This window comes from Polypterus senegalus, chromosome 4 (genome assembly GCF_016835505.1).
Source record: "Polypterus senegalus isolate Bchr_013 chromosome 4, ASM1683550v1, whole genome shotgun sequence".
NCBI lineage: Eukaryota > Metazoa > Chordata > Cladistia > Polypteriformes > Polypteridae > Polypterus > Polypterus senegalus.
In genome coordinates, this window is record NC_053157.1 from 24,530,617 (window position 1) to 24,556,257 (window position 25,641).

A 25,641-nucleotide genomic window follows, 5' to 3' on the forward strand; every position below is an offset into this window, starting at 1 on the left:
CACACAATCCAAAGGCAGCGGCAACAGATGATGTGGAATGAAGAAGAAAAATAATGATCCAGTGAATAGCTTGCTGTAAGTAATCTACGAACAGTTCTACCAGTATTCCTGATGCGGCGAGGGTTGGTGAGATGTAGGAATCTCGCTCAGATGAAGCATGATGATCGATCCAAGTCACTACTTACATGACAGGCAGGCACAAGACTGTCCATACATCCATACAAGTGTGATGATCCAGGATACAGACAATAATCCACAGGTGATGGTATTGCTCGCAAGACAGACGAGTGAACTCAGACACAAACAACAGGACTCCTTACTGTCTAGCCAGCTTCTGTTTTCAAAGCTCTGCAGGGTCTTAAGTCATGTTAAGTCAGTTTCTTAAGTCATGTAGCTTTGCTACAAGTGATTGCCTCTAAAGTTTGGGTAACAAAATATTAGGTTATGAGTCCCATCATTTTTGTCCATGCCATGCCAAAACTCTAAAGCAAAGTCTGATTTTTGTTAAATATAGAATAAACAATGGTGAGTGCCAATAATGTTTGGCAGTTTCAAGCTATTTCAGAGACAATTGTGGGTTCTTCTGTTTTTGTGGAGGAGTACCAACACATTTGTCTATGTCTATTATGTGTGAGTTTAAACTGTGGTGGATTGGCACCTCATCCAAGGCTTTTTCCTGCCTTGTGCCAGGTGTTGCATGAATAAACTGTGATAACCTGGAACTCTGAATTGAATTAAATGGATTTTATCCATCCATCCTTTATATACTAAAACAGGGTCATGGGGGTCTGCTGATGCCAATCCCAGCCAACAGAGGGCACAAGGCAGGGTGCCAGCCCACCACAGGGCACACACTAGGGACAATTTAGGATTGGCAATGCACCTAACCTGTATGTCTTTGGACTGTGGGAGGAAACACGGAGGAAAACCACGCAGTCTTGGGAAGAACATGCAAACTCCATGCAGCGAAGACCCAGGAAGTGAACCCAGGTCTCCTTACTATGAGGCAGCATCGCTACCACTGCACCACCGTGCTGTCCGCTTTCAAGGTGAAAATCGAATTATTCATAATATCAGTCAAGACATGATGTAAAGTTCCATATACTGCATTACATTCAGCAGATTCAGAAAGTATTCAGATGCCTTCACTTTTTTTCACATTTTATGTTGCAATATAATTCTAAAATCATTTAAATTTACCCCAACACACCAATCAGCACTCAATAGCTCTGAATGAAAAAGTGAAAATAGGATTATAGGAAAATACATACTGAAAAATCACATGGATGCATGTATTCAGACCCTTTGCTGTGACATCTGAAACTTAACTCAGCTGCATCCCATTCTGTTGATCATCATTGAGATGTTTCTACAACTTGTTTGGAGTCCACCTGTGGTATACTCAATTGTTTGGACAGGATTATGAAGGCACACACTTCTCTATAGAAGGTCCCACTTGTGACAAGGTGTATCAGGGCAAACACCAAGACATGAGGTCAAAGGAATTGTCTTCAGAGCTTAAAAACAGGATTGTATCTATTTATGGGAGGCTATAAAAAACCCTGCAGCACTGATGGTTCTCAAGAGTACAGATGCCTTTATATTTCTTAAATGGAAGAAGCTTGGAACAACTACGACTCTTCCAAGTGCTTGCTATACAGTCCAACTAAGCAATCATGGGGAGAGAGTCACGGTAACAAAGGTAACCAAGAAGCTGGTGGTCACCTTTGCTCAGGTTCAGGGTGCAGATGGGCAAAACTTCCAGAGGGATAACAATCACTGCAACACTCCACTGAGGTGGGCTTCATGACAGAGTGACCAGACAGTGGTCCCTCATCAGTAAAATACACATGGAGGCCTGATTGATGATTGCAAAAAGGCACCTAAAGGAATGTCTGATTGGTTGTTGTCCAAAAGGACAATGACCCTAAGCACAAAAAAAGACAACACAGGAATGGCTTAGGGACAGCTCTGGGAATATTCCTGAGTGGCCTAGCCAGAGCCCAGACTTGAAGTTGTTTGAACATGTATGAAAAGATCTAAAAATAACTGTCCACTCATGGTCTCCATTAAACCTGACAGAGCCTGAGAGGATATGAAGTGAAGAATGGTGGAAAACCCCACATCCAACTATGTGAAACTTGCCATGTCAAACCCAAGAAGACTCTAGGCTGGAATCGCTGCTTAAAGGGGCTTCGACTGAGTACTGAATAAAGGGTCTGAACACTTGTGTCAATGGGATATGTCAGTTTTTTATTTGATATAAATTTGCAAAAAATTCTAAAATCATTTTCCTGTTGTCATTTTGGGGTATTGGGTGTTGCTTGATGTGGGGAAAAAATCAATTTAAATGATGTTTAACACAAAGCAATAAGTAAAGTTGTCTGACTACTCACTGAATCCGCTGCAGAGCCATCTGCTTGTGTTTAACATTAGGAAGTGACAAATGTAATGCTTTAAATATTAAAAGCTATATCAACAGTAAAAACAATTCTTGAAGATGCAATTGTATAAATACTTGAGGAATCAATAAGGCAGCCTAGGCACTGCTGTGTTAGTTTGTCAGCTTGCTTGGATCATACGAGGCAGGCAGACTTTTAGAAACAGTGCTTGACTGTGAACCTCAGCGTTGTCAGCTCATACTGCATCTCTTAAGTGACACTTAACCTGCCAGGGGACACTCAGATGCACTTTATGAGCATCATTTAAAAAGTATCAGCTGAACAAATAAATCATAATCGTAATGCTTGCCTGTTACTTCCCTGCACTGTAATCAAATGTATCTTCTACCATCATTTCTCCTGACTTCAGGCAGGTACCACAAGTTTACCTCACACTACAAAATTTTTTGAGATTGTATAGAAACTTAAAAACTTTGAGTGTCCATATAGTCTCTTTAATTTCAGAACTTGTCCATCAGTATTTTGACTACATATTTCTTAATTGATTAGACTAGGGGTCTTTGCCCCCTGCTCGCTTTGCTCACAAACCCCTTCCAAGACAGCGCTACACACCATTGTGATGATGGGGGCTGAAAGCACCTCAAGGAGATGTGGTCGCTCTTCCAAAACCCCTCTTAAACAGTGATACAATGGGAAACAAATACAGTTTTTATTTTTACTTCCTCTTTGCTCGATCAGCTGCTGCATTGCTGCTGCTGCTGTTCCACACGATCTGCATCTCGTGCGACGCTTCAAATGTTTAAAAGCCTGTACAGCAGCTGTCCTTTTGTCTTACTGCCTTGTCTCTCATCTCCCCGAGACATCCTCAAACACTATTCGATCTCTTTTTGCTGTTTCGTTATTTCACAGAGTAATATTTTCCATTTGTTTGCACTAATGCGATCTATACTATCATTTTTTTGAGACTTTCAAATTTTCCTACTTCCATTCTCTCTAACCTATTCTGCATGTGTATCACACCAACGTTTTTGAATTCTTTACAACATTCTACTTTGTCTTTTTCCGGCCCCAGGCACAAAGTCTAGTCTCGTGGGAGACTACTTTCCTTATTTTCAGAATTTGCACTTATATTATTTTTGTTCTTTTTTGCATTCTTTTCTCTCCAACGCTTTTGGGTCTCTTTTCGGCGTGCTGCTCTTTCTTCTTTGCTTAGTTGTTGTCGTGTTATCCAGAACATATACAATTTTTAAGAGCTGAGAGCACAGTAAGTGTGTCTGCCAAAAGCATTCTAACAACTTAGATGACCATGGTCTTGTTTGAAAATGGTTGTAAGAAGGACGTGACTTGCAAAAGTCACCGTCTCACGGGACTTGCTTCCAAAGGTTGTAAGTATGACGTGACTTGACTGTCTCGCGGGATGTGAAAGTGTGTGTCTGTCTCTCTTCAAAAGATCACGTCTCGTCCCAAGAAAAAAAGCCTTGTCTCGTCCCAAGATTTTTTTATAATAGAGAGACACTGTTATGATTTCCAGCTTTGATAAATGTTCTGTGTAAATTCCTATGCAGTTTCTATTAATATAAATATGGATTATAAAATTTTGTGACCAATGAAATCTATTCCAAAAAAGTTGATTATTTAATCACCTCCTATCGTGACATTGTTTTATTTCTAGTTTGCACGACTCTGTTGTGTTGAGCTTCTCTTTCTGACATCTCCATGGAGATCTTTCCCAGAATTCTCCAGGGTGCATTTGTTTTTGACGTCAATTTTGTGGTGATACAAAGATCATTCCAGGCACTTCTCGGGTATCCAAGTTTCACAGATAAACCTTGTGTTGCTGCATCCAAAGATCTTTATTTAGTCTTTCCTGGTTTTGCGAATCCATGTCATTGTTTCTGACTCTGAATTTTTTGATTGTGTTCTGGCTTTGTTGAAGATTTCCTTGTCTCCCGATTTTGATCTTTTGACTATTTTTTGACTTTTGATTCTCTTACTCATTTACAGTTTATTTTTCTTGTTTATTGTGAGACAGTATAGCTGTGACTACATACAGGAAAGATTCGTGATTTTGATCTTTGCTCATTTTATAACATAATGTTTTATCTCCCAAATTCTACTTAAAAATATCTCTCCTTCTTCCTTCTTAAGACATTGCATGACCTCTTGATTTGTTCATAAATATGCTCTCTTACCTGAACTTCACCATCACTTGTCCCAACTGCAAGACAGCTGCCATCTTTAATCCAAGCAATCGAGGAAGCATATTTAGAGTTTGAGTTCATGTGAATTTCACACATCAGCCTGCAATGTTCGGCACTAAATACACAAACTGAGGAGTCCAAGGCAATGGCAATAGAGTTTTGTGCATTCCAGTCAAGTAGATTTAGGTCTGTAAAGAAGAAGCAAAACAGAAGAAGTTTAAGAAGACAGCCAAGTTGGTGATCTCTATGTCCAACATTTCTAAACAAGTGAAACACATGTAAAAAATTAAATAATGAACACATGTGTAAAAAGCACCACTCGATTCGCTGATTAACTGAATCCTCTTTATCCAATTTCAGAATTGGGCACAAGTGAAGAACCAACATTCACTCATAACAGACTAATATAAAGTAGCCAGTGAACATAACAAGCTTGTCTTTGGGGTGTAGGAGGAAAACCAGAGTATCTGGAAAACAACCATACTCTGACACAAGGAGAACATTGCAACTCTACTCAGATAGAAAGTGGGCTGATGTTCAAAACCAATGTGCTGGATCAGAGAGGCCACAGTGTAATCTCACATTTTGACCAACCATCAGTTTTCCAATTTGCTTATCCAGGTCAGGGACATAGAGATCCAGTGTCTATGCAGGTAGCATTAGGCACAAGTAGGGAACCAGTGATAGACATGGCACCAGTCCATCATAGTGCTCACTCACTTGCACACCTGGAACAATATAGAGCTGTTATGTAAACTAATCCACATGCTCTTGAAATGTCAGAATTAAAAATTTAAGGAATGCAGTCTCCCAAGAAAAAAGAGTCAACTCTTTGTTACTAGACTAATCCAGCCTGCCACTGATGTGGACCCCCAAGTACTTGTAGCTGTGTGCCACCTCCACATTTACTCCCTCAGTATGGACTGGGCACAGAGGCTCTTGGGTGTGGCGAAACTCAATAAGTGGTTCCTTGGTTTTGTTGATGTTATGCTGCAGACAATTCTCTTTGTTCTGAGAAACACAGTTCTCCACCTGACGCCATTGCTCTTTCTCCTCCCACTTTCACAGAAGAACCTAATTATATACAGTATATACAGTATTCCAACATTTGTGAATTCATATTATGAACAAATAACACTACATGACCAATTTTGTTTTTCAAATTATGATAGATAGCCTCAGACATGTCATGTAGGGAATCAGAGAAATATTAAAATAATATTTACTTAATTTAGTGTGTTTACTCTCTTAATGATTATTAGTTCAACAGAGTTAGAAATGTTTTGCTGCTGGTTTTTATTTGTACTCAGCATGATGCCTCTTGTTTCAATGTCCATCAATAGTCGGCCATCAGTGATGGATTCCACTTACCCTGTTACCCCTTTTCCATCATTGCAATGCCCTTTCACCACGTTTGTTACTAAATGCACCAGGATTAGCTGGGAAGTCCAAGTGTGAATGCAGAAAAATGAATCTTTAGCGACATATTGTACTTCATGGTTTTGTGTTTTTGAAGCACTTTCTCAACCAGCTGCATGTAGTCTCCTGCTCTGTGATAGCCAAGAAAAGTCTCAACAACATTTGAGAATGCCTTCCATGTGTTTTCCTCCAGCCTGACTAGAAGATCCTCAAACCACTTTTCACTGATGATGTGTCTGATTTGTGGGTCAACAAAAATGTCTTCCTTAATCTTAGCAACAGTTTCGTGAAAACATCAATCTCAAATATAGAAATCCTTCACCTTCTTTTTTCATCACTTTCATGACATGTTTCATCATGATGTATGTATGAGGAATTGGCCAAAAATATGCTTTTGAGGCTGACAAGCGGTTTATGTGCCATATTTTTGTGCCCTGGAATGAATCGATTATGGAGAGGCCGGTTGTGATAAGGCTCTTTAGCATGGCTGTCCCATTCACAGTACTTAAAATTGGAGTTGCATTCCAGTAGCAGCACCACTACTTTTAGATCACCGGAGATGTTCTAGCTGAAGATGTTGTACAGTATATGTATTCTTAAAACATGAAAGGAAATCACAAAAATCACAAAAATAGACAATACAAAGTACATGTGATTGATGTGATCATCAGGATAAAGCAACCAAAAATGTCTAGGAAGCTAATCTTCATTCTCCAGTGTAATTAATCATTACTTCATAATAACATCTTGCTATAGTGATTCCATTGTGCTTTACAGTTGCTGAGATAAAGTATACTATATAGGATAGTACAGTATGTAATACATAGAATAGTTATAGCATAGCTGAAATATTTATTTTTACAACGTGGGGCTTAGATACTCAGTAAATCAAAGGATAAAATTTCAGTAGCATTTTTAAGCTCACTGTCCAAAAAATAACATAGGTTGTAAGATATTATACTAGAATGATACAAAATCTTACTATGAAAAACCAAATATGCTATCAACCCAAAACCCTAAATGGTGGTTTCAGCAAATTTCAGAGTAAGTTTTTAAGATGACTATCCGTTAGCTTCTATCTCGCAGATCAGATGACTCATTTCCATCCATCTATTCATTTTCTACATTTGCCTCTTCTATCAAAAGATCATGAAACAGAAACCAGCCCTCAACTGAGCACCCATCTATTGGAGGGCAAAATCATACACACTCTTTAGTTTAGGGCCAACAGTACACCTAACACTCTTGAGACTAGGATGAGATAGGAAAATCTAAGTACCTTGAGGAAAGATGTATGGTTATGGGGAGAACTTATAAAGTTCATAAAGACAGTGACTAGATTAGGCCTGGGCCTCTGTACTTGTGATGCAGGAGTGATGACTATTGTGCCATCATGAGGCCCACTATGACAAGAATTGCATACAAAGCAAAGTATGGAATTGCTACAAGGATTGATATGTTCAGTCATGCATTATTTTCTGGACTTCATTAGTGAAATGTAGCTGTCCTTATTTATTTATATTCTGAATTCATTTCAGCCTTTATGTGCACACATATGTCTATCCACTAAACTAGTGACTTAGTCCTGGGGACCAACCAAACAGCAAATTTTCAAAATAGTTCTTTGCTTCACACCTTCAGACTCAGGTTCCTAAATAACGTCACAGGGGTCCAGGGTCCTTTGGTTGGAGCAGCCACAGAGTGGTCTGCAGCCTTCTCAAAATAAGAGCCAAAAAGTTTGGCATAGCAAAACTTAACAAAAACTGAAAAACAGAGTTCTAAATCAGAATTCTAATAAGTAAATAAACCACAAGGAGTCATGGGAATTTGGAAAATGCAATAATTTGGACACTGCGAGCTGTGTTCAGCCATCTTTTGTATTATGGTTGCTATAATGACATAAACCACTTAATCTGTGCGTCACTTCCACAAGCTTAGTTTATAATTATCGAAAGCATGTTAGAGAAAGTTCACCCAGGATGCTGGAGGACTTTTGCTCCATTGCTAAATACGAGTGGCTATCCCTCTGTCGGTTGTTACTGAGTTGTCAGAAGTTTGTTGTAAAACTCTGAGAGCCGGAACTCAGACGTGGAAGGACACTGGGAAAGTATCCAAGTATACAGTAAATGGCAGCAGGGAGACTCTGTACAAGGGGGGGTGACCCAAAAATACCCAAAATGGTTGGTTTTGGGCATTTTGATCATTCTTGATCTTCCCCCTGTGTTTACCTAAAGAAGACCCCATAAGACACTCACCAGACTCACATGTTTGGCAAGGTATTCAATGGGTGGCCAAAAATCCACCTAATTGTTAAAAAAAAAACTTTATTATACAACTTACAGCAATTCCCTTTAAGTCACCTTCAATCTACACATCATGAAATGCAATGCACTTGTCCTAGAGCTTCTCTCATTCTTAGAAACATTTCCTGTACTCATCTGTTGTGACCATGTCAGATTTCTTCCGTTCAGTCTCAGTGTTAATTCGGTGGGTATAAAGCAACAACCATATTATTTTTGGTTAAGAACTCTTTGATGGACAGCGGGGTTAGTGAAGGTGCATCGTGAAGGTACAAAATGCAGTTGTGAGTGAACAACTTCTTCAGGTTTATTTTCCTGAATCGTTCCATAGACGCCTCAGCAATTTAATTTAGCAACACTGATTAATGGTCTGTCCACATGGACAAACTATGATTAAGTCCATCAATGTCAAAGAATGTAATCATCTGCCATGGTGGCTTGCAGATAAAAACAATTCTAAGTCATCTGCACGACTGTAGAATAAATACGAAAAAATACACATTAGATCAACTCAGAACAGGGCCACTCAGTAGACTGATTAGCCAGACTACAGGCTTACCTAGTTGACAGGCATAATTAATAACTACATCCTACTCTTGTGCCATTGACCAGAAATGTATGTGTCCCACATGTGTTACACATGGCTGTCTGATACTTATTAGACTGTAAAGGTAATATGGAGCTTCTAGTCACTTGAAGAGAACATTGGAGTTTGAGATGACAGGGACTTTTGGTGCAAGTTGGGGGAATTCATAGAGGATGACCACTGAAGTTCTAGAGACCTTACATTGACCTCCAAAGTTATTTCTAAGGCCACTAATAGTTCCATGAGCAGAGCTTAAAAAAATCCTTCCAGTTAGTCCAGAGCTGAACCTTGCGTCAGGAAATCAAAAGAAGAAAGGTTTGGCTGAGAGAAGAAAGGTGAGACGAGGACAGAAAGGAGTGTGGAAGGTCAGAGTAAAAAGGAATAAATGAAAGGTGGTACATTCTTACAGGTGGACCAGTGTGTCAAGTACCTCAGCAGACAGACTGTCCTTCAAGACCTGATAGACTAAAAGGTACAGTTCAGTTTATTTTTCCCTTTTCCTGATTCACTTCATTGTGTTCTTTACTGTGTTGTTAAAGTCAACCTCGACTTTGGACTTTTTAGCGTATTCTGGGTTTTGGGGTGATGTGAAGAGTACCTCCTTCATCCAGATTGGTCTTAATGTAACAGTTTCTACTTGCGATTTCTGGGTGTTTTCTGCAGAGCCTATAAAATGTATTCCTCCCCTTGGATGTTTTCACATTTTATTGTTGTACAATAGTGAATCACGGTTTATTTAAATGGGCGTTCTTGGCACTGATCAACAGAAAAAGACCCATGTCAAAGTGAAAACAGATCTCTACAAAGTAGTCTAAATTAGTTACAGATATAAAATGCAAAGTAATTGATCACATAAGTACACTATAAGGCTCTATCCTGGGTCCACTGCTCTTTGCAATCTCCATGCTTCTGTTTGGTCAGATTATCTTGGGGCATAATGTGAGCTACCACAGCTATGCTGACGACACACAACTGTATTTATCAATAGCGCCTGATGACCCCGACTCTCTTGGGTCACTGATACAATGTCTCACTTGTGTTTCTGAATGGATGAGTAGTAATTTTCTCAAAGTAAATAAGGGGAAAACAGAAATTTTAGTGATTGGCAAAAATGGATATAATGAGGGTATTAGAAATAAACTTGATCCATTAGAATTAAAAGTCAAGACAGAGGTAAAGAATTTAGGGGTAATTATTGACTCTGACCTGAATTTTAAATCACATATTAATCAGATTACTAGGACAGCATTCTTTCACTTAAGAAAAATAGCAAAAGTTAGACCTCATATGCTGAGAAATTAGTTCATGCTTTTGTTTTCAGTCAGCTAGATTACTTTAACGCACTCCTCTCAGGACTACCCAAAAAAGTCATCAATCGATTACGAGTACAGAATGAAGCTGCTAGAATCTTAAATAGGAAAAGAAATTTCGAGCACATCTCTCCAGTTTTGACGTCACTACACTGGTTGCCTGTGTCATTCAAAATTGACTTTAAAATACTGCTTATGGTTTACAAAGCCATAAATAATCTCGCTCCTTCTTATATTTCAGAATGTCTTTCACCTTACACTCCAAATTATAACCTTAGATCTTCAAATGAGTGTCAGCTTATAATTCTAAGAGCTAAACTTAAAAGAAGTGGTGAGGCGGCCTTCTGCTGTTATGCACCTAAAATCTGGAATAGCTTGCCAATAGGAATTCACCGGGCTACTACTGTGGAGCACTTTTAAAAACTGCTAAAAACACATTACTTTAACATGGCTTTCTCATAGCTTCATTTTAGTTTAATCCAGCTATTCTGCATATGAACGTAATTATCATAATCATTCATGGTGGCTCCAAAATCCATACTAACCCCTATTTTCTCTGCTGTTCTTTTTCCGTTTTTCTGTGGTGGCGATCTGCGTCACCACCGCCTGATCAAAGCACCGTGATGTCCGTACATTGATGGATTGAAGGCCAGAAGTCCACATGACCATCATCATCAAGTTCTTCCATGTGAATCCTGATAACCATGAGGACTGATAGAGGCCATTTATGTTAGGTAGAATGCCTAGAGGGGGCTGGGTGGTCTCGTGGCCTCGGAACCCCTGCAGATTTTATTTATTTTTTGTTTTTTTAACTTTTTCTGTCCTCTCAGCCCATCGGACCTTACTTATAGTCTCTGTTAATTACCCTGTAAAGCACTTTGAGCTATAGCATTTGTATGAAAATGTGCTATATAAATAAATTGTATTGTAAATATTGTATTGTATTGACAAAAGTATTGGGACCCACCTCTTAATTATTGAATTCAGGTGTTTTAATCTGCCCCATTACCACAGGTGTATAAAATAAAGCACCTGGCCATGCAGTCTTCATTTACAAACATTGGTGAAACAAAATAGGTCATTCTGAAGAGCTCAGTGACTTCAAGCGTGGTCCTGTGTTAGGATGTCACCTTTGCAATAAGACGGTTTGTGAAATTTCATCCCTGCTGGATATTCCATGGTCAACTGTAAGTGGTATTATTGGAATGTGGAAGCATTTAGGAACAAAAGCAAGTCAGCCACGAAGCGGAAGACCACGTAAAGTCACAGAGTGGGGTCAACAACTGCTAAGATGCATGGTGCATAATACCATTCATAAATACTGTATGTAGATTCAGACTTAGATCCATCAGTAAAGGACTCTTCAATTCTTCTATTAACTTGTTTGACTATTTACTTTTCCTCTGCTCAGCTCCATCTTTACGGTGCCTGATAGACCGTCAGGACAGAACCGCCTGGATTTCTTTTTCTGGTTATTGGAATACTGCTGTATATTGATTTTTGTGAAAATGGCAAGATGCAATAAATTGCAAGAGGAGACTCCTTCATGAAGGTGACTTTAAAGCACCAAGACATGCCTGCACATTGAGATGAGAAAACAGAAATGGAGTGCGAACATGAAGCATTCGATGAAGCTGCTGTGGAGTAATTTAATTCTGAGAATGTTGATCATGCTAATTTTTTGGCCCATGATAACATGACCACAGTGTATCTTTATCATCTCCAATGCTGCAACTGTGGCATTACTATTTTTATTGGGTTTCCTTGAGAAACTTTACTTATGGTTTAATGTTGCAAATCAGAGGAAGGCTGAATATCTCATTTTATGCTTAGGGTTTGTGCTTATCAGCAAATATGCTACAGCAAAACCACACTTTTGCAAAACTGTTTAAAAAGCTGTTGTCTTTTTATGCAAGGAACCAATGATGAGGGTGCATTTTAAAGTTGGTACCAAGTGTTTTGAAAGAGCTCCATTGGGTCACATGTTAAGCTGTCTACCTTTTTGGTCAGGTAAGTTTTATTACCACAGGTCATTTTAACAGTACTGGCAGTCATTTATGGGAAAACTGCAGTGCAACATTTATGGTAAAAGTGACACATCATCATTTGTATTCTTCATACATTCATCCTCTTTGATTTTTCAGAGCTTAAGCAAGGCAGAGCAGCACAGTTAGCAGCATCCAGAGAAACATCAGGCACTATCTCATCAACATCACACTATATGCTCATACTACACAAAGGCATCGATTGAACCAACATACCTTCCTACTGTATATTTAAGGAAATTTAAAGAGTACAATAATAGCCATGGGGTTACAGAGCAAACATACAAAATTCACACAGACTACAGCCAACTATAATTAAATACATCATGCATTGGATACCGTTGTTAATCATCTGATATTTAAAACTGTGAGGGTACATTCATATGCATTCACACTTTTGTGTCAGTTGGCCGTACAGCTTTTCCTACATACAAGTGGAAATATGGTGTGCCTGTGGTCACAGTGGTAAAAGTTTCAACATTGACAAGTGTGAAGTTTTTTTACGGTGGCTGGAGTGTCAAGCCTGCCACCAACAATAGTAATAAGACGTTCAATTTGTCAGGAATATTTGTATCACATTCCTTAACAACACAAACCTCAGAATAACCATCAAAAAATCCCAGAACTCCCCAGGAAAGAAAAATGAATTAAAAATACCAATTCTAATTATCTTTTATCTCTAATTCTCTGTCTTTTTGATTTGGTTACTGATATCCCTTTATCTTATCCCATTTATCATATTCTGGATCTCTCTTGTTTCTCTCTCTCCCTTAAAAATCTCCAGTAGAAGTTTTTTTTTTTCTAGGAACAATTGTAGCCACAGCCTCTCTTTGTTGATTTGACCTTGAAAGTCCCCACATCTCAGTCTGACTGAGCATCTGTGGGCAGTGCTAGAAAAACAAGTTTGAATCATGAAAACCACACCTTGCAACTTACAGGACTTACAGGATCTGCTGCTAAACTCTTGGTACCAGACACCACAGGACACCTTCAGAGGTCTTGTGGAGTCCATGCCTCAAAGGGTCAGAGGTGTTTTAGTGGCATGAGAGGGTACTACACAATGCTAGGCAGGTGCGCTTAATGTTGTGGCTGATCGGTGTATACCTACAATTACAGTATATCTTTCTTTGTGTTGTTCATTTCTTATCTCTGCTCAATTTAATTATTCACTATGCTGTTCATTTCATATCTGTTATTGCCTTTAGGTGAGGATTGCCTCCTTGGGATTCTCATCATGTGGGTGTTATTGGCCTTAGGGAGCTTGTCCTTACTGTAGCAGGCAAATCATGACAGAATGATGCATGTGATGAACCTTCATCAAATTCAGGGCTGATTTCTACCTTGTTCCTAATGATTCTTGAAAAGTCTGCTTGGCCATATAAATAAGATTAAACATGTTCAGCCAATAGATGGTGCCAAGAAGTGTCAGGTCAGGCAACAAGGAGTTGTATAGAAAAAAGCCAGAACCTATCAAGGCCATAACTGGAAGGATGTTATAACAGAAAGACTACCTTTAGTTAATAGCAGATCAATTTGTGACCCGACATTTGCGCGCCGACAAAATAGCGCTGATTAAAACGCGGTGTCAAAATCACGCCGACAAAATCGCGAACGTTTCATTTAATATGAATTACTAGTTTAAATCATATATAATAATGTTTATTTTAGAAGTCAATATTATGAGACACGGCATGCCATTAGCACGGCACTCAGGTAGTCCTTAAGATCACGCCCTGCATATGTAGGAAGAATTGCAGCAAGACGTCTTGATAGTTGAGCATATTTAGACTTGCTGGCTGCCTGACTGCTGGTAATTCCGCTTTGTATACGACGCGTTATGCCAACCCTCGACTGAGTTATTTGTTCGCGGCATGCCATCAGCAGTTATAACAGTTATAACCTAGCACATAATGTGTACATAATGCGCACATACGTGTCCCACTCTCTTGGCCTCTCTCGCGATTTTGTCGTGGCGATTTTGTCGGCGCGCATTTGTCGAAAACCAGTTAGTTGGTTTGTCGGCGCTCATTTGTCCGTCGCGCTTTTGTCGGGGCTCATATGTCTATCGCGCTTTTGTCGGTGAACCAATCAATTATTTATAAGAAGTACACCAGAAGTGGTGGAATAGAACTGACAGAATGTCTTTTGGAGATGACTTATAATTATGCTGACATCTCTAAGCTGTTAATTGGCAGTAAGGAGCCTCATTAAATTATGCTTGGCCTCCTGTTTCATACCCTTGTGCCTGAGCCAAGACTGAGGGCTGTAGTAACAGTTAGGGCCCCTAGAGGGAGACAGAGTTCTACAGGGCCTCTACAGCCTCAGATGGCACTTAAAATCTCGTCCTGCTTGAACCGCCAGTGAACCTGAAGCTGAAAGGTCAGGATGACAAAGATTCAACTGGAATCAGGGAGAGAGTTCCCAGAGATGAAGGAAACAAAGCAAAGGAAGATAAAGGAGTGCTTAAACAATACTACTTTGTTGGAAAGTAAACAAGATGTTCGACTACATGAACAAAGGAAACGCCTTTAGGAAAGACCTGAAAAACATCAGGATTGTTTTATTTTTGTTTTGTGTTTCTGCCATGCTTTCCCTGTATCCTATCCCTTGCATTTATTTTGAGTTAAATACTTTATGTTTTGTATATATTCGTCTTTATGATGTAATGCACATTTTGGGTACAGCTCAGGGGTGTCTCCCACCTTGCACATTATCCATTAATCTGTGTGCATTATTTATTCATTGACATTTTTTTACAGTAATTACAAGCTGTGACAATTTAATTCCCGGAATTAACCTGTAGAAAAAGTGCCTATTATCTATCCAGTAGCGCCTACTATCACCACTGAAGTAATCTCCTTCCACAGCTATGTATTTAGCTAGATGACATTCCTATTGCTGGAAAGATACCTGGAACTCTGTACCTGGAGTACTCTTGAGTTCCTTTGTCATGTTACGCAGGATGCCAGACATGTCTGCAAATCACAGTCCTTTCCTGGCTGGTTTTATTTTTGGGAAATGCAGAAATCACAAGTGCCTAAGTCAGGTGAATAGGATGGATGATCCTATTTGATAATTGATTTCTTATAGCAATAAAAACTAATTCCATGTACACAGTGCTTTTCTAACTTACTCAAAACTTCTTAGCCAGGAAGTTAATGAACACTCAGCACATCATGGCCTGGGGTATTTTCATGATGAATGATCCATTTGTCAGGCATCATTTCAGGTCTTATCCTTCGAGCAAAATTCTCAAACCTATTTAGCGTTTTTAAATTGCATTCTTGGTTGACTGTTTGTCTCTGTTTAATGAGTTTTTAATGGGCTTGTGATCAAACAAAACACATGATTTTTATCCATACACGTGGCACTACATGACCATTCCGAGATTTAAATTGTCACAGCCTTGTATTTATATGCAAATATGGAAGCAAATTCCTTACAAGAAAGTGACGTCTTACAAGAAGTAAAGATCAGAAACAGTGCATTTGGTGCTAAATGCTATTCTCACATTAACTTTGATCCATCCAGAGAGGTTGGATGAGAACATTTAGCGTGCTAAATTCCTCACACAAGTTAATTATACTCTGACTTCTATTACACACCCTTATGGAACCCGGTGATGGCTGAGCTACACTTCTAATGGTATACCAGGAAGCTGTGTTTTAGGCACAGGAAATTAGTTATTAATATTAGGCAGTTCATATAATTCACAACTGAACATGATACTTACAATAGTCGTCCTTTAGTCCTGTAATATTCAGTTTCATGACAAGTTCTGGAGGACGCACCCTGGAGTTGATAGCAGCACATTTAATTAGAGGCAGTTCATGCGGACTCTGTGGAGCTAAATGTCAAAGAGAGAAAAAAAGTGTGAAATTTCTCTTCTCCTTTTATAAATCAGTCACCTAATCTCTGTGGGGCTCTTAATGACATTTCTTAATCCAGCTGTCAGATTTTCCATTGGTTCCAATAACATGTCTTCTCAAAGTATATGCTTCAGTCCATTAGGTAAGTACTTCCCATATCTGCATTGATTTCCTCCACGGTATTCTGTTTTTTTACACATCCCAGGCATAAAAAAAACTGGTAACATTTCAGATAAACAACTGCCTATTATGTATCTATTAATCACATACTTGTATGTAACAAAACCTTACAAATGCTTACAAATCATCAGAAAAGTGGATATTTCAATCTGGTCAATGCAACATACTAAAGTAACTTCATTTTAGGGTGATGGTTCATGGAACTTTATCAGAATTGGCCGATGTTAAGAGTGGTGTTCCACAGGGGTCAATGCTAGGGCCGCTACTGTTTTTAATGTTTGTAAATGATTTGGATAGGAATATAAGTAACAAGCTGATGATATATGCAAATGATACCAAGATAGGTGGATTAGCAGATAATCTGAAATCCGTTACATCATTACAGAGGGACTTGGACATCAGACAGGCTTGGGCAGATTTGTGGAAGATGGAATTTAATATCAGTAAATGTAAAGTATTACACATAGGAAGTAAACATGTTAGGTTTGAATACACAATGGGAGGTTTGAAAATCGAGAGAACACCTTATGAGAAGGATTTAGGAGTCATAGTGGACTCTAAGCTATCGACTTCTCAACAGTGTTCAGAAGCCATTAAGAAGGCTAACAGAATGTTAGGTTATATAGCACGATCTGTGGAGTACAAGTCCAAGGAGGTTATGCTCAACCTTTATAATGCACTGGTGAGACCTAATCTGGAGTACTGGGTGCAGTTTTGGTCTGCAGGCTACAAAAAGGACAGAGCAGTGCTAGAGAAGAGCGACTAGGCTGATTCCAGGGCTACAGGGGATGAATTATGAAGAAAGATTAAAAGAGCTGAGCCTATACAGTTTAAGCAAAAGAAGGTTAAGAGGAGACATGACTGAAGTGTTTAAAATTATAAAGTGAATTACTCCAGTGGATCGAGGCTGTTATTTTAAAATGAGTTCATCAAGAAACTTGTTAAGGGTAAATTTCACACAAACATTAGGGAGTTTTTAGTCTGTGAAAACCACAGACAATTGTAATAAGCTACCAAATAGCGTGGTAGACAGTAAGACTTTAGGGACTTTCAGAACTAGACGATGTTTTTTTATAAGAATTAAGTGGATAAGACTGGTGAGCTTTGTTGGGCTGAATGGCCTGTTCTCGTCTAGATTGTTCTAATATTCTAATTTTGGGAGCTTGCGGTGCCTTCAAAAAGATTTTTTTTTACAAAACTTTATTTTGCAGCTTTGCACCAGAAGCGTTGCAATTATTTTTTCCCTCATCAAACAGCACTCGCTATCTCAGAATGAAAAAGCAAAAATGATTTTAGGAATTTTTGCAAATGTGTTAAAACTAAAAAACGCAAACATCCCACTGACACCAAGTATTCAAATCATCTGCTATGACTCCTGAAATTTAGCTCAGGTGCATTCCAGTCCATTAATCATCATTGAGATGATTTTGACATCTTGTTTGGAGTCCACTTGTGCTCAATTCGATTTGATTGGACGGATCAGGAAAAGAACACACCCGTTTACAGAAGGTCCCACAGGTGACAACGTTTATTAGAACACAAACCAAGCCATGAGTTCGAAGGAAAGGCCTGTAGAGCTTAGAGACAGGAGTTTGTCACAACACAATGTTCTGGGGAAGGCTACAAAAAACTTCTGCAACATTGAAAGTTTACAAGAGCACAGTGCCCTCCATAATCCTTTAAATGGAATAAATTTGGAAAAACTACGACTCTTCGTAGGACTGACTGCCCAGCTAAACTGAACAATCTGGGGGAGAATGACAATGATGTGAGAGATTACCATGAACCTGATAGTGAACTCTGGAGAATCTGTGTCAAGATGGGAGAAACTTGCAGAAGGACAACCATCACTTCAGCACTGCACTCATTTGGGCTTTATGGCAGAGTGACCAGATGACACATGAAAGCTTGCCTGAAGTTTGCAAAGGGGCACCTAAAGGGCTAATGGACCATGAGAAATAAAATTCTGTGGTCTGGTGAAACAAAGATTAAATTATCTGGCCTCCATACTATGCGTCAAATTTGGAGGAAACCGGGCACTGCTTATCCCCTGCACAATACACTTCCAATGGTGAATAATTGTCTTGGCAGCATCATGCAGTGTGTGGTTTCAGAACCAGGAGAATAGACTGGGTTGAGGGAAAAGTGAATGAAGCAAAGTACAGAGATATCTTTAACGAAGAACTGCTCCAGAGCTCTCTGGACTTCAGATTGGGCCAAACATTCACCTTCCAACAGGACAATGACCCTAATCACAAAGCAAAGACAGCATTGGAGTGGCTTAGGGTCGACTCTGTACATTTTTTTGTACTCGGACTTGTACCTGATCAAACAATTTGCAACAATTTTTAAAATCCCGTTTTTTTCTTTATCACTTTGGGGTGCTGGGTGTTGCTCGATGTGCAGAAAAAATTCATTTAAATTATTTAAGCAAAAGGCTGCAGCATGACAAAGTGTGTAAAAAGTGAATAGTGTGTACTCATAGTGATCGACCAACAAAACTAGTCTTTAAAAAGGCATTGCTTTTATATAGTGCTTTTCAAGACATTCAAAATGCTTTTCATAAAGATGGGGAGCCGGAAGCTAAGCATGTCTGGGCCAAGCCAATACTTGGATAGGAGACCATCTAGGAAAAGACAACCCATGCTGGAAAAGGTGTTTAATGAGGCCATCAGGGCATGCTTACCTTGTGTTCTCTGGTTAGATCCCAAAGCCCCTATGCAGTGACATGGACACTGTGCTTTAAAATTGGTGCCATCCCTTGGATGGACATAAAACCAAGTTCCTGACACTCTGTGGTCATAAAAGATCCTTAGGCATCTTTTGAAAAAGAGTAGGGTGTTTCCCAATGTCCTGACTAAATTCCCCACCATGGCCTGATTATTGTGGCCCCTTATCATCCTCTGTCTCTCATTGGATAACTATCTCTCTCATCCCTTCACCACCAATTAGCTAATATGTGGGGAGTATACCGGCACAAGAATGGCTGCATGGTGAATGCTGCACATGGTGGAGGCTGAAGTGGTACCCCACTATCTAAGTAAAGTGCTTTAGAAAAGCGCTATATAAATATTATGTTGCTCGGTTCTCTTATCATTTAAACTGCGCAAAGTTACCTGTCATACTTCCTTTTCAACTTCAGATTCTTCTTTCTGCTAAATAAAATGCTGTTACATATTATAGCCAGGGTTAGACATTGAGTCTCACCTTTGTGGGTCATTCTAAACATACATTCTTCTAGAATTATGTGCTGCTATAAAGATCACTGGACTATCCTGAGAAAACAATTGGCGTCTTTACACTTCTTATTTAATTTTAATGATCAAGAACCAATACATATGCAAAGTCAGTACCCAAAATGTAGCAGGGATGAGGACATCTTGGAGTTCTCTACTATTATTCTATACCTGGCCACATTATCAACTACCATTTTGGTCACTGACACACCAGACAACTATGATCTTGTCTCTGTGGTGCTTTTAACAACACCATTTCTTTACATCTTGTCTGAAGAAGGGGCCCGAGTTGCCTCAAAAGCTTGCATATTATAATCTTTTTAGTTAGCCAATAACAGGTGTCATTTTACTTGACTTCTCACTAGACTGGGAAAATAAATCAATGTGAGTGCTTTAATAATTTTGAGTTTTCACAATGGTAGCTCCCATCTCAGACAACGGAATAATTATAGTAATTGAAAATACAGTTGCTACCTTGTTGGTGTTTACAAGACTTAACTGCAAGTCAAGTGAAGTTGGAGAGCATATACTCTGGTACAGTGTGTTGCCGCACCCACTACACGACGAAATAACTTGGGATCCCGGTTGGCAACCCCCCAGGCAGACACGCGGTCCAATCCCACCCTCCGGAAATGACCCTCTATCTGCCGCAGCCAGGTGTTACGTGGGCGACCCTTAGCTGGGTTCAGCCACTCGGGTCCCCAACAATGTCCTTACGAGCTGGATCACCATCGGGGAAACGCTTTAACTGCAATACCTGCCTATTATATTTTATTCTCTCAAGTGCCTTCTCTTCACCTCTGAAGAAGACACAGTTAATGATGGACATGAAAAAGATGGGAATTTACTTTAAACACCCTTTTTAACATGGTAAACTGAAAAAAAATATTTAAGCAATCTATTGATGCTTATCACTCTCATGAATTTGCAGAGTGATACAAAACTTATAAACCACAGTTGGTAGCACGGAGATAAACATTTTTCAAAGCAAGCAGAAGCAGCCCTAAGAAGAAACCATTGCTGGTTTCTTTCTTCTTAATGGTGGTCACCTTTTTCACCTACTAAGCTACTTAATTGAAACAAAAAATACACCAATTTCTCCAAACCTGTCAGAGCTGCTGCTTGTAACGGTTATGAAGTAGTAGGTCATGTCCGCTTTGTCGATTATTTAAATGAAAACAAGTAATCAGGTAACTTCTCATCTTGGCATGACTATACTGTCGGACTGAATGGCCTGCTTTTGTCAAAACTGTCCTCTTATTAGTTGCTTAGTCCAAAGCATAAACTTGCACCAGTTTAAATTAGTCTAATTTGGGAATCCCCTTTATGAGTTTGTGATAAACTGTTAAATCTGAGAATTAAAGCCCTAGCCATTTACTGATATATGCCACTGTCATGATGCATTACCTATACACAGGTAGGGCGAGTTCCTCTCAGTTTCGATATATATTATGTTGTCTTCTTTTCTTGCAAAGTTTGCTTTGGGTGAGCTGTCCTAAAAAAAAAGAAAGAAAAATATGACTTAATTTTTTATCAAATCACCTCTTTTACAGTTTCTGTAAAGGTTTTTCACCCCCTTGGAAGTTTTTAAATGTTATTTTTACAGATTATACATTCACACCTGGTGGCATGGATCGTGGACTATCTTAAAGACAGACCTCAGTATGTGCATCTCGGGAACTGCAGGTCTGAAATTGTGGTGAGCAACACAGGAGCGCCGCAGGGGACTGTACTTTCTCCAGTCCTGTTCAGCCTATATACTGTGCATCGGACTTCCAATACAACTCGGAGTCCTGCCATGTGCAAACGTTTGCAGACGACACTGCTATCGTGGGCTGCATCAGGAGTGGTGTGATTCAAACCACCTACAACTGAACATCAGCAAAACCAAGGAGCTGGTGGTGGATTTTAGGAGGTCCAGGCCCTTCATGGACCCCGTGTTCATCAGTGGTGACTGTGTGCAGAGGGTACTGACCTATAAATACCTGGGAGTGCAGCTGGATGATAAATTGGACTGGACTGCCAATACTGATGCTCTGTGTAAGAAACTGACTATACTTCCTTAGAAGGCTGGCGTCCTTCAACATCTGCAATAAGATGCTGCAGAAGAGGGATGCCTCACGCCTGGACAAACTGGTGAGGAAGGCAAGCTCTATTGTAGTCACGGAGCTGGTCAGTTTGACATCTGTGGTAGAGCGACGGGCGCTGAGTAGACTCCTGTCAATCATGAAGAATCCACTGCATCCACTGAACAGGATCATCTCCACACAGAGGAGTAGCTTCAGCAACAGACTGCTATCACCATCCTGCTCCACTGACAGACTTAGGAGATCGTTCCTCCCCCACACTATGCGTCTCTTCAGTTCCACTCGAGGGGGTTAACGTTAATATTATACAAAATTATTATTTGTCTGTTATACCTACATTGTTATCACTCTTTAATTTAATATTGTTCTTTATCAGTATGCTGCTGCTGGAGTATGTGAATTTCCCCTTGGGATTAATAAAGTATCTATCTATCTATCTATCTATCTATCTATCTATTGAATCACAGTGGAATAAATTTGGCTCTTTTGACACAGATCAAATGGAAAAAGTTAAAACAGAGCTTTGAAAAGTGATCTAAATTAATTACAGATACAAAATTGTTGATCACATAAGTATTCCTCTCCCACAAGTTAATATTTATTTGACATGCCTGTGGCAGCCATGCCAGCCTTGAGTCTATGTGCTCAGGTGTCTTTCTGTATCGGTTTTGAACATGTGGATACTGCAGTGTTTCCCAATTTATTCTTTTCAAAACTGCTCAAGCTCTTTCAGATTGCATGAGGATTGAAAGAGAACAGCTTTTGACAAGTCCAGCCACAGACTCTCAATTGGATTGAGATCTGGACTGTGACCTGGATACTCCTGAACATTAACATTGCTGTTTTGAAGCCATTCCTGGGTAGCTTTGACTTTCTGCTTGGGCTCATTGTTTTTCTGGAAATCAAACCTTCTCCCAAGGTAATAATAATAATAATAATAATACATTTTATTTGAAAGCGCCTTTCAAAACACTCAAGGACACTGTACACAGTAAAAAATAATAATAAAAGTAAGAAAATAAAAAGCAGGCAAAAGAGCAGGTAATTTACAAGATCACAAAAACATAAAACAGTTCCAAGATAGGAAAATGGAGAAAGTTATGTGGGATAACAAGTTTCTTGCACACTGCTTCAGGTATTCCTCCAGGATTTCCTTGTATTTTGCTGCATTTATTTTACCCTTTACATTCATAAGACTTCCAAGGCCTGCTGCAGAAGGCCATCCCCATGATCCTGCCATCACAATGTGTAATGGTGTGGTTTTGATAATGTACAGAAGTGGCAGTCAAAGCCCATTTGGAGCCCTAGGTGGGGATGACGGATGTCTCCCTTCATGGTTCATAGCATGTAGTTGGTATTATTAAACTCTGACAGCCTGTAGGGATTGTTTCCCTTGTTGTCCAGAGCACACACTCCATAACTTTCATAAATGGCACCCCTCAGGTGACATCACCTTAGGCAGCCACCTATGTCGCCCACTCTGATGTGCAGTATTCAAACATGGCATTTAGTCTGATGACCAAAAACCTAAATTGTTGTCTCATCAGGCCATACAACATTCTTCCAGCTGACACCCAGATGCTTTGCAGCAAACTCTAGCTGGGATGTCATACTCACTTTTCTAACAGTGGCTTTCTTCTCACCACTCTACCATAAAGCTCTAAGCTAATGAAGCACTCAGGCAACAGTTCCTGTCTGTATTATCTCTGCAATCTCAGACACTGCAGTCTGCAACTCCTTCAGAGTTCTCTGAGGTCTCACTGATCTTCTCCTTCTCCTTCTCTATCAGTTTTTGTGGATGGCCTCCTCTTGTCAGATTTACAGATGTGCCATACTCCACATTCCATATTCAGTGACTTGGAAATGTTCTCTGGTCTTATGCTATTCAATCACATTTTTATAGAGTTGCTTGCAGTGCTCTTACACCTTCACTGTGTAGGTTAGGCTACAGTACTGGCTCACCAGAAGTTGGATCTTCCAGATAAGGTGCATTTATACCACAATCAATTAAAACCCAAGACAAGCTGCCTCCATTGAACTAATTCTGTGTCTTCTAAAACCAGTTGGCTGCACCAGTGATGGTTTAGGTGTGTCATATTAAAGGGGGTGAACATCTATTTAAGGCTTTATGTTTGTAATTAATCTAGACAACTTTACAGAGATCTGTTTTCACTTTGACATTAAAATGTGTGTTGAAAATGTCAAATTTAATCTTCTGTGATCCAAAGTTGTATGGCAATAACATTTAAAACCTTCCATGAGTGTGGATATTTTTAGAAGTACTGTATATGGCATCAACACATTGGGGGATGAGCCACCAACCAATATTATGAGCTGGCATTCCATCTATCCAACGTCAAAAAAAAATGGCAAGCCTGCCAAAGTCATTTGTGGAATTCTAACTTGTATTGAAAGAGCAAGTGGTTCTAAGGATAGCAAGCTACCTAAAAGAGCCATAGGCACTCTGCACTTTTGCTACAACAGGAAATACTGTTGAAAAGACTTTATGTGTGGACTTTTCACATACGGGCCAATATGCCTAATGTATTTTTTATTGACTTTTATAACTAAGACATTTAAGTTTTTTATTTAGTCATGTCTATACAAAAAGGAACACAGAACACATGGACACAGTAAATTTACATTAAACACAGAACATTTACATAATTATGTTGTGTCATTTTCTAACCTGCTTAATCCAAATCAGGGTCACAAAGTGTGCAGGAGGGTATCCTGACTAGCATGGGGCGCTAGGCAGAAACAAACCCTGGACAGGGCACCAGCCCATCACTGCATTTACATAATTAAAAAATACATAAATAAATGAAACTTTGATATCTACTTAAAACAATTGACATACACATTGCCTAAACATTTGTCCTGTTCTAATTAAGCAAGTCTCTGCATTCCTTATTCTTTGCTGTCTGTAAGACTGTTTTATAAAAGAGTCAATGACACTGGGGAGAAAAATCTTCTGAGAGCAGATTGTGTGAGGCAAACAAATATGACATTCTAAGATCAATCCAATGAATGCACTTCAGGGCCACAGGGTGTTAAGGATTATCCTGGCAGCATCAAGAGCAAGGTGGGAACGCCACTCCGCTGTGGTACCAACTCTCATACATTCCACCAGTCTCACATACACACACACACAGGTAAAATGTGGAATCACCAATGAAACTAACACACTTATCTTTGGGAGTGTGCGAAACCCCATGCAGACACCATGAGAATGCGCACACTCCTCACAGACAATGGCTTAGCGTGCCATACGAAGCAAGGAATAGTAAATGTACAGTGCCTTCAGAAAGTATTAGAACCCCTTCACTTTTTACACATTTTGCTATGTTCCAGCCTTGTACATAAATCATTTAAATATAATTTTCCCTCATTAAAAATGACACTCGATACCACAAAATGGCAACGTGAATACAGGATTTTAGAATTTTTTTCAAATTTATTAAAAGTAGAAAACTGAGCATTCAGACCTTTCACTTCTTACTTTATTTAAGCCCCATTGGATGCCTGGAATCTTCTAGGCTTGACATGAAAAGTTATGCGCACCTGAATTAATACATTTTCTACCTTTCTTCTCTGCAGATCCTCTCAAGCTCCATCAGTCAATGGACAGCTATTTTCAGGTCTCTCCAGAATTGTTTGATTAAGTTCATGCTCTGGCTGGGCCATTCATGGACATTCACAGAGTGTTCCTTAAACCACGCTTTGCTTTCTACTTGGGGTCATAGTCCTGTTGGAAAGTGAACCTTTAGCCCACTATGAGGTCCAGAGTGCTCTGGAGCAGGTTTTCCTTAAGAATATCTCTGTAGTTTGGTCACCCTCAACAATGACTACTTTCCCCATCCTGCCATTGGAAAAACCTCACAACATGGTGCTGCCACCACCGTCAGAATGGTATTGTACCGGTGATGAGCAGTGGATGGTTTCCGCCACACATGACTCTTAGAACTGAGGCAAAACAGTTTAGTATTGGTTTCATCAGACTAGA

General features: G+C 39.5%; 1 protein-coding gene across 1 annotated transcript in view; it reads right to left on the reverse strand.

Moving 5' to 3' along the window:
• The window catches only part of LOC120527193 (cell division cycle protein 20 homolog B-like), a 95,508-nt gene that overhangs the window by 19,749 nt on the left and 50,118 nt on the right, over positions 1 to 25,641 (reverse strand). The window contains exons 5-7 of the mRNA XM_039750349.1: positions 20,956 to 21,043; positions 15,997 to 16,110; positions 4,595 to 4,791 (exon numbers count right to left, since the gene is read on the reverse strand). Coding sequence (XP_039606283.1) covers positions 4,595 to 4,791; positions 15,997 to 16,110; positions 20,956 to 21,043 — 399 coding nt within the window. The remainder of the gene's footprint in view (positions 1 to 4,594; positions 4,792 to 15,996; positions 16,111 to 20,955; positions 21,044 to 25,641) is intronic.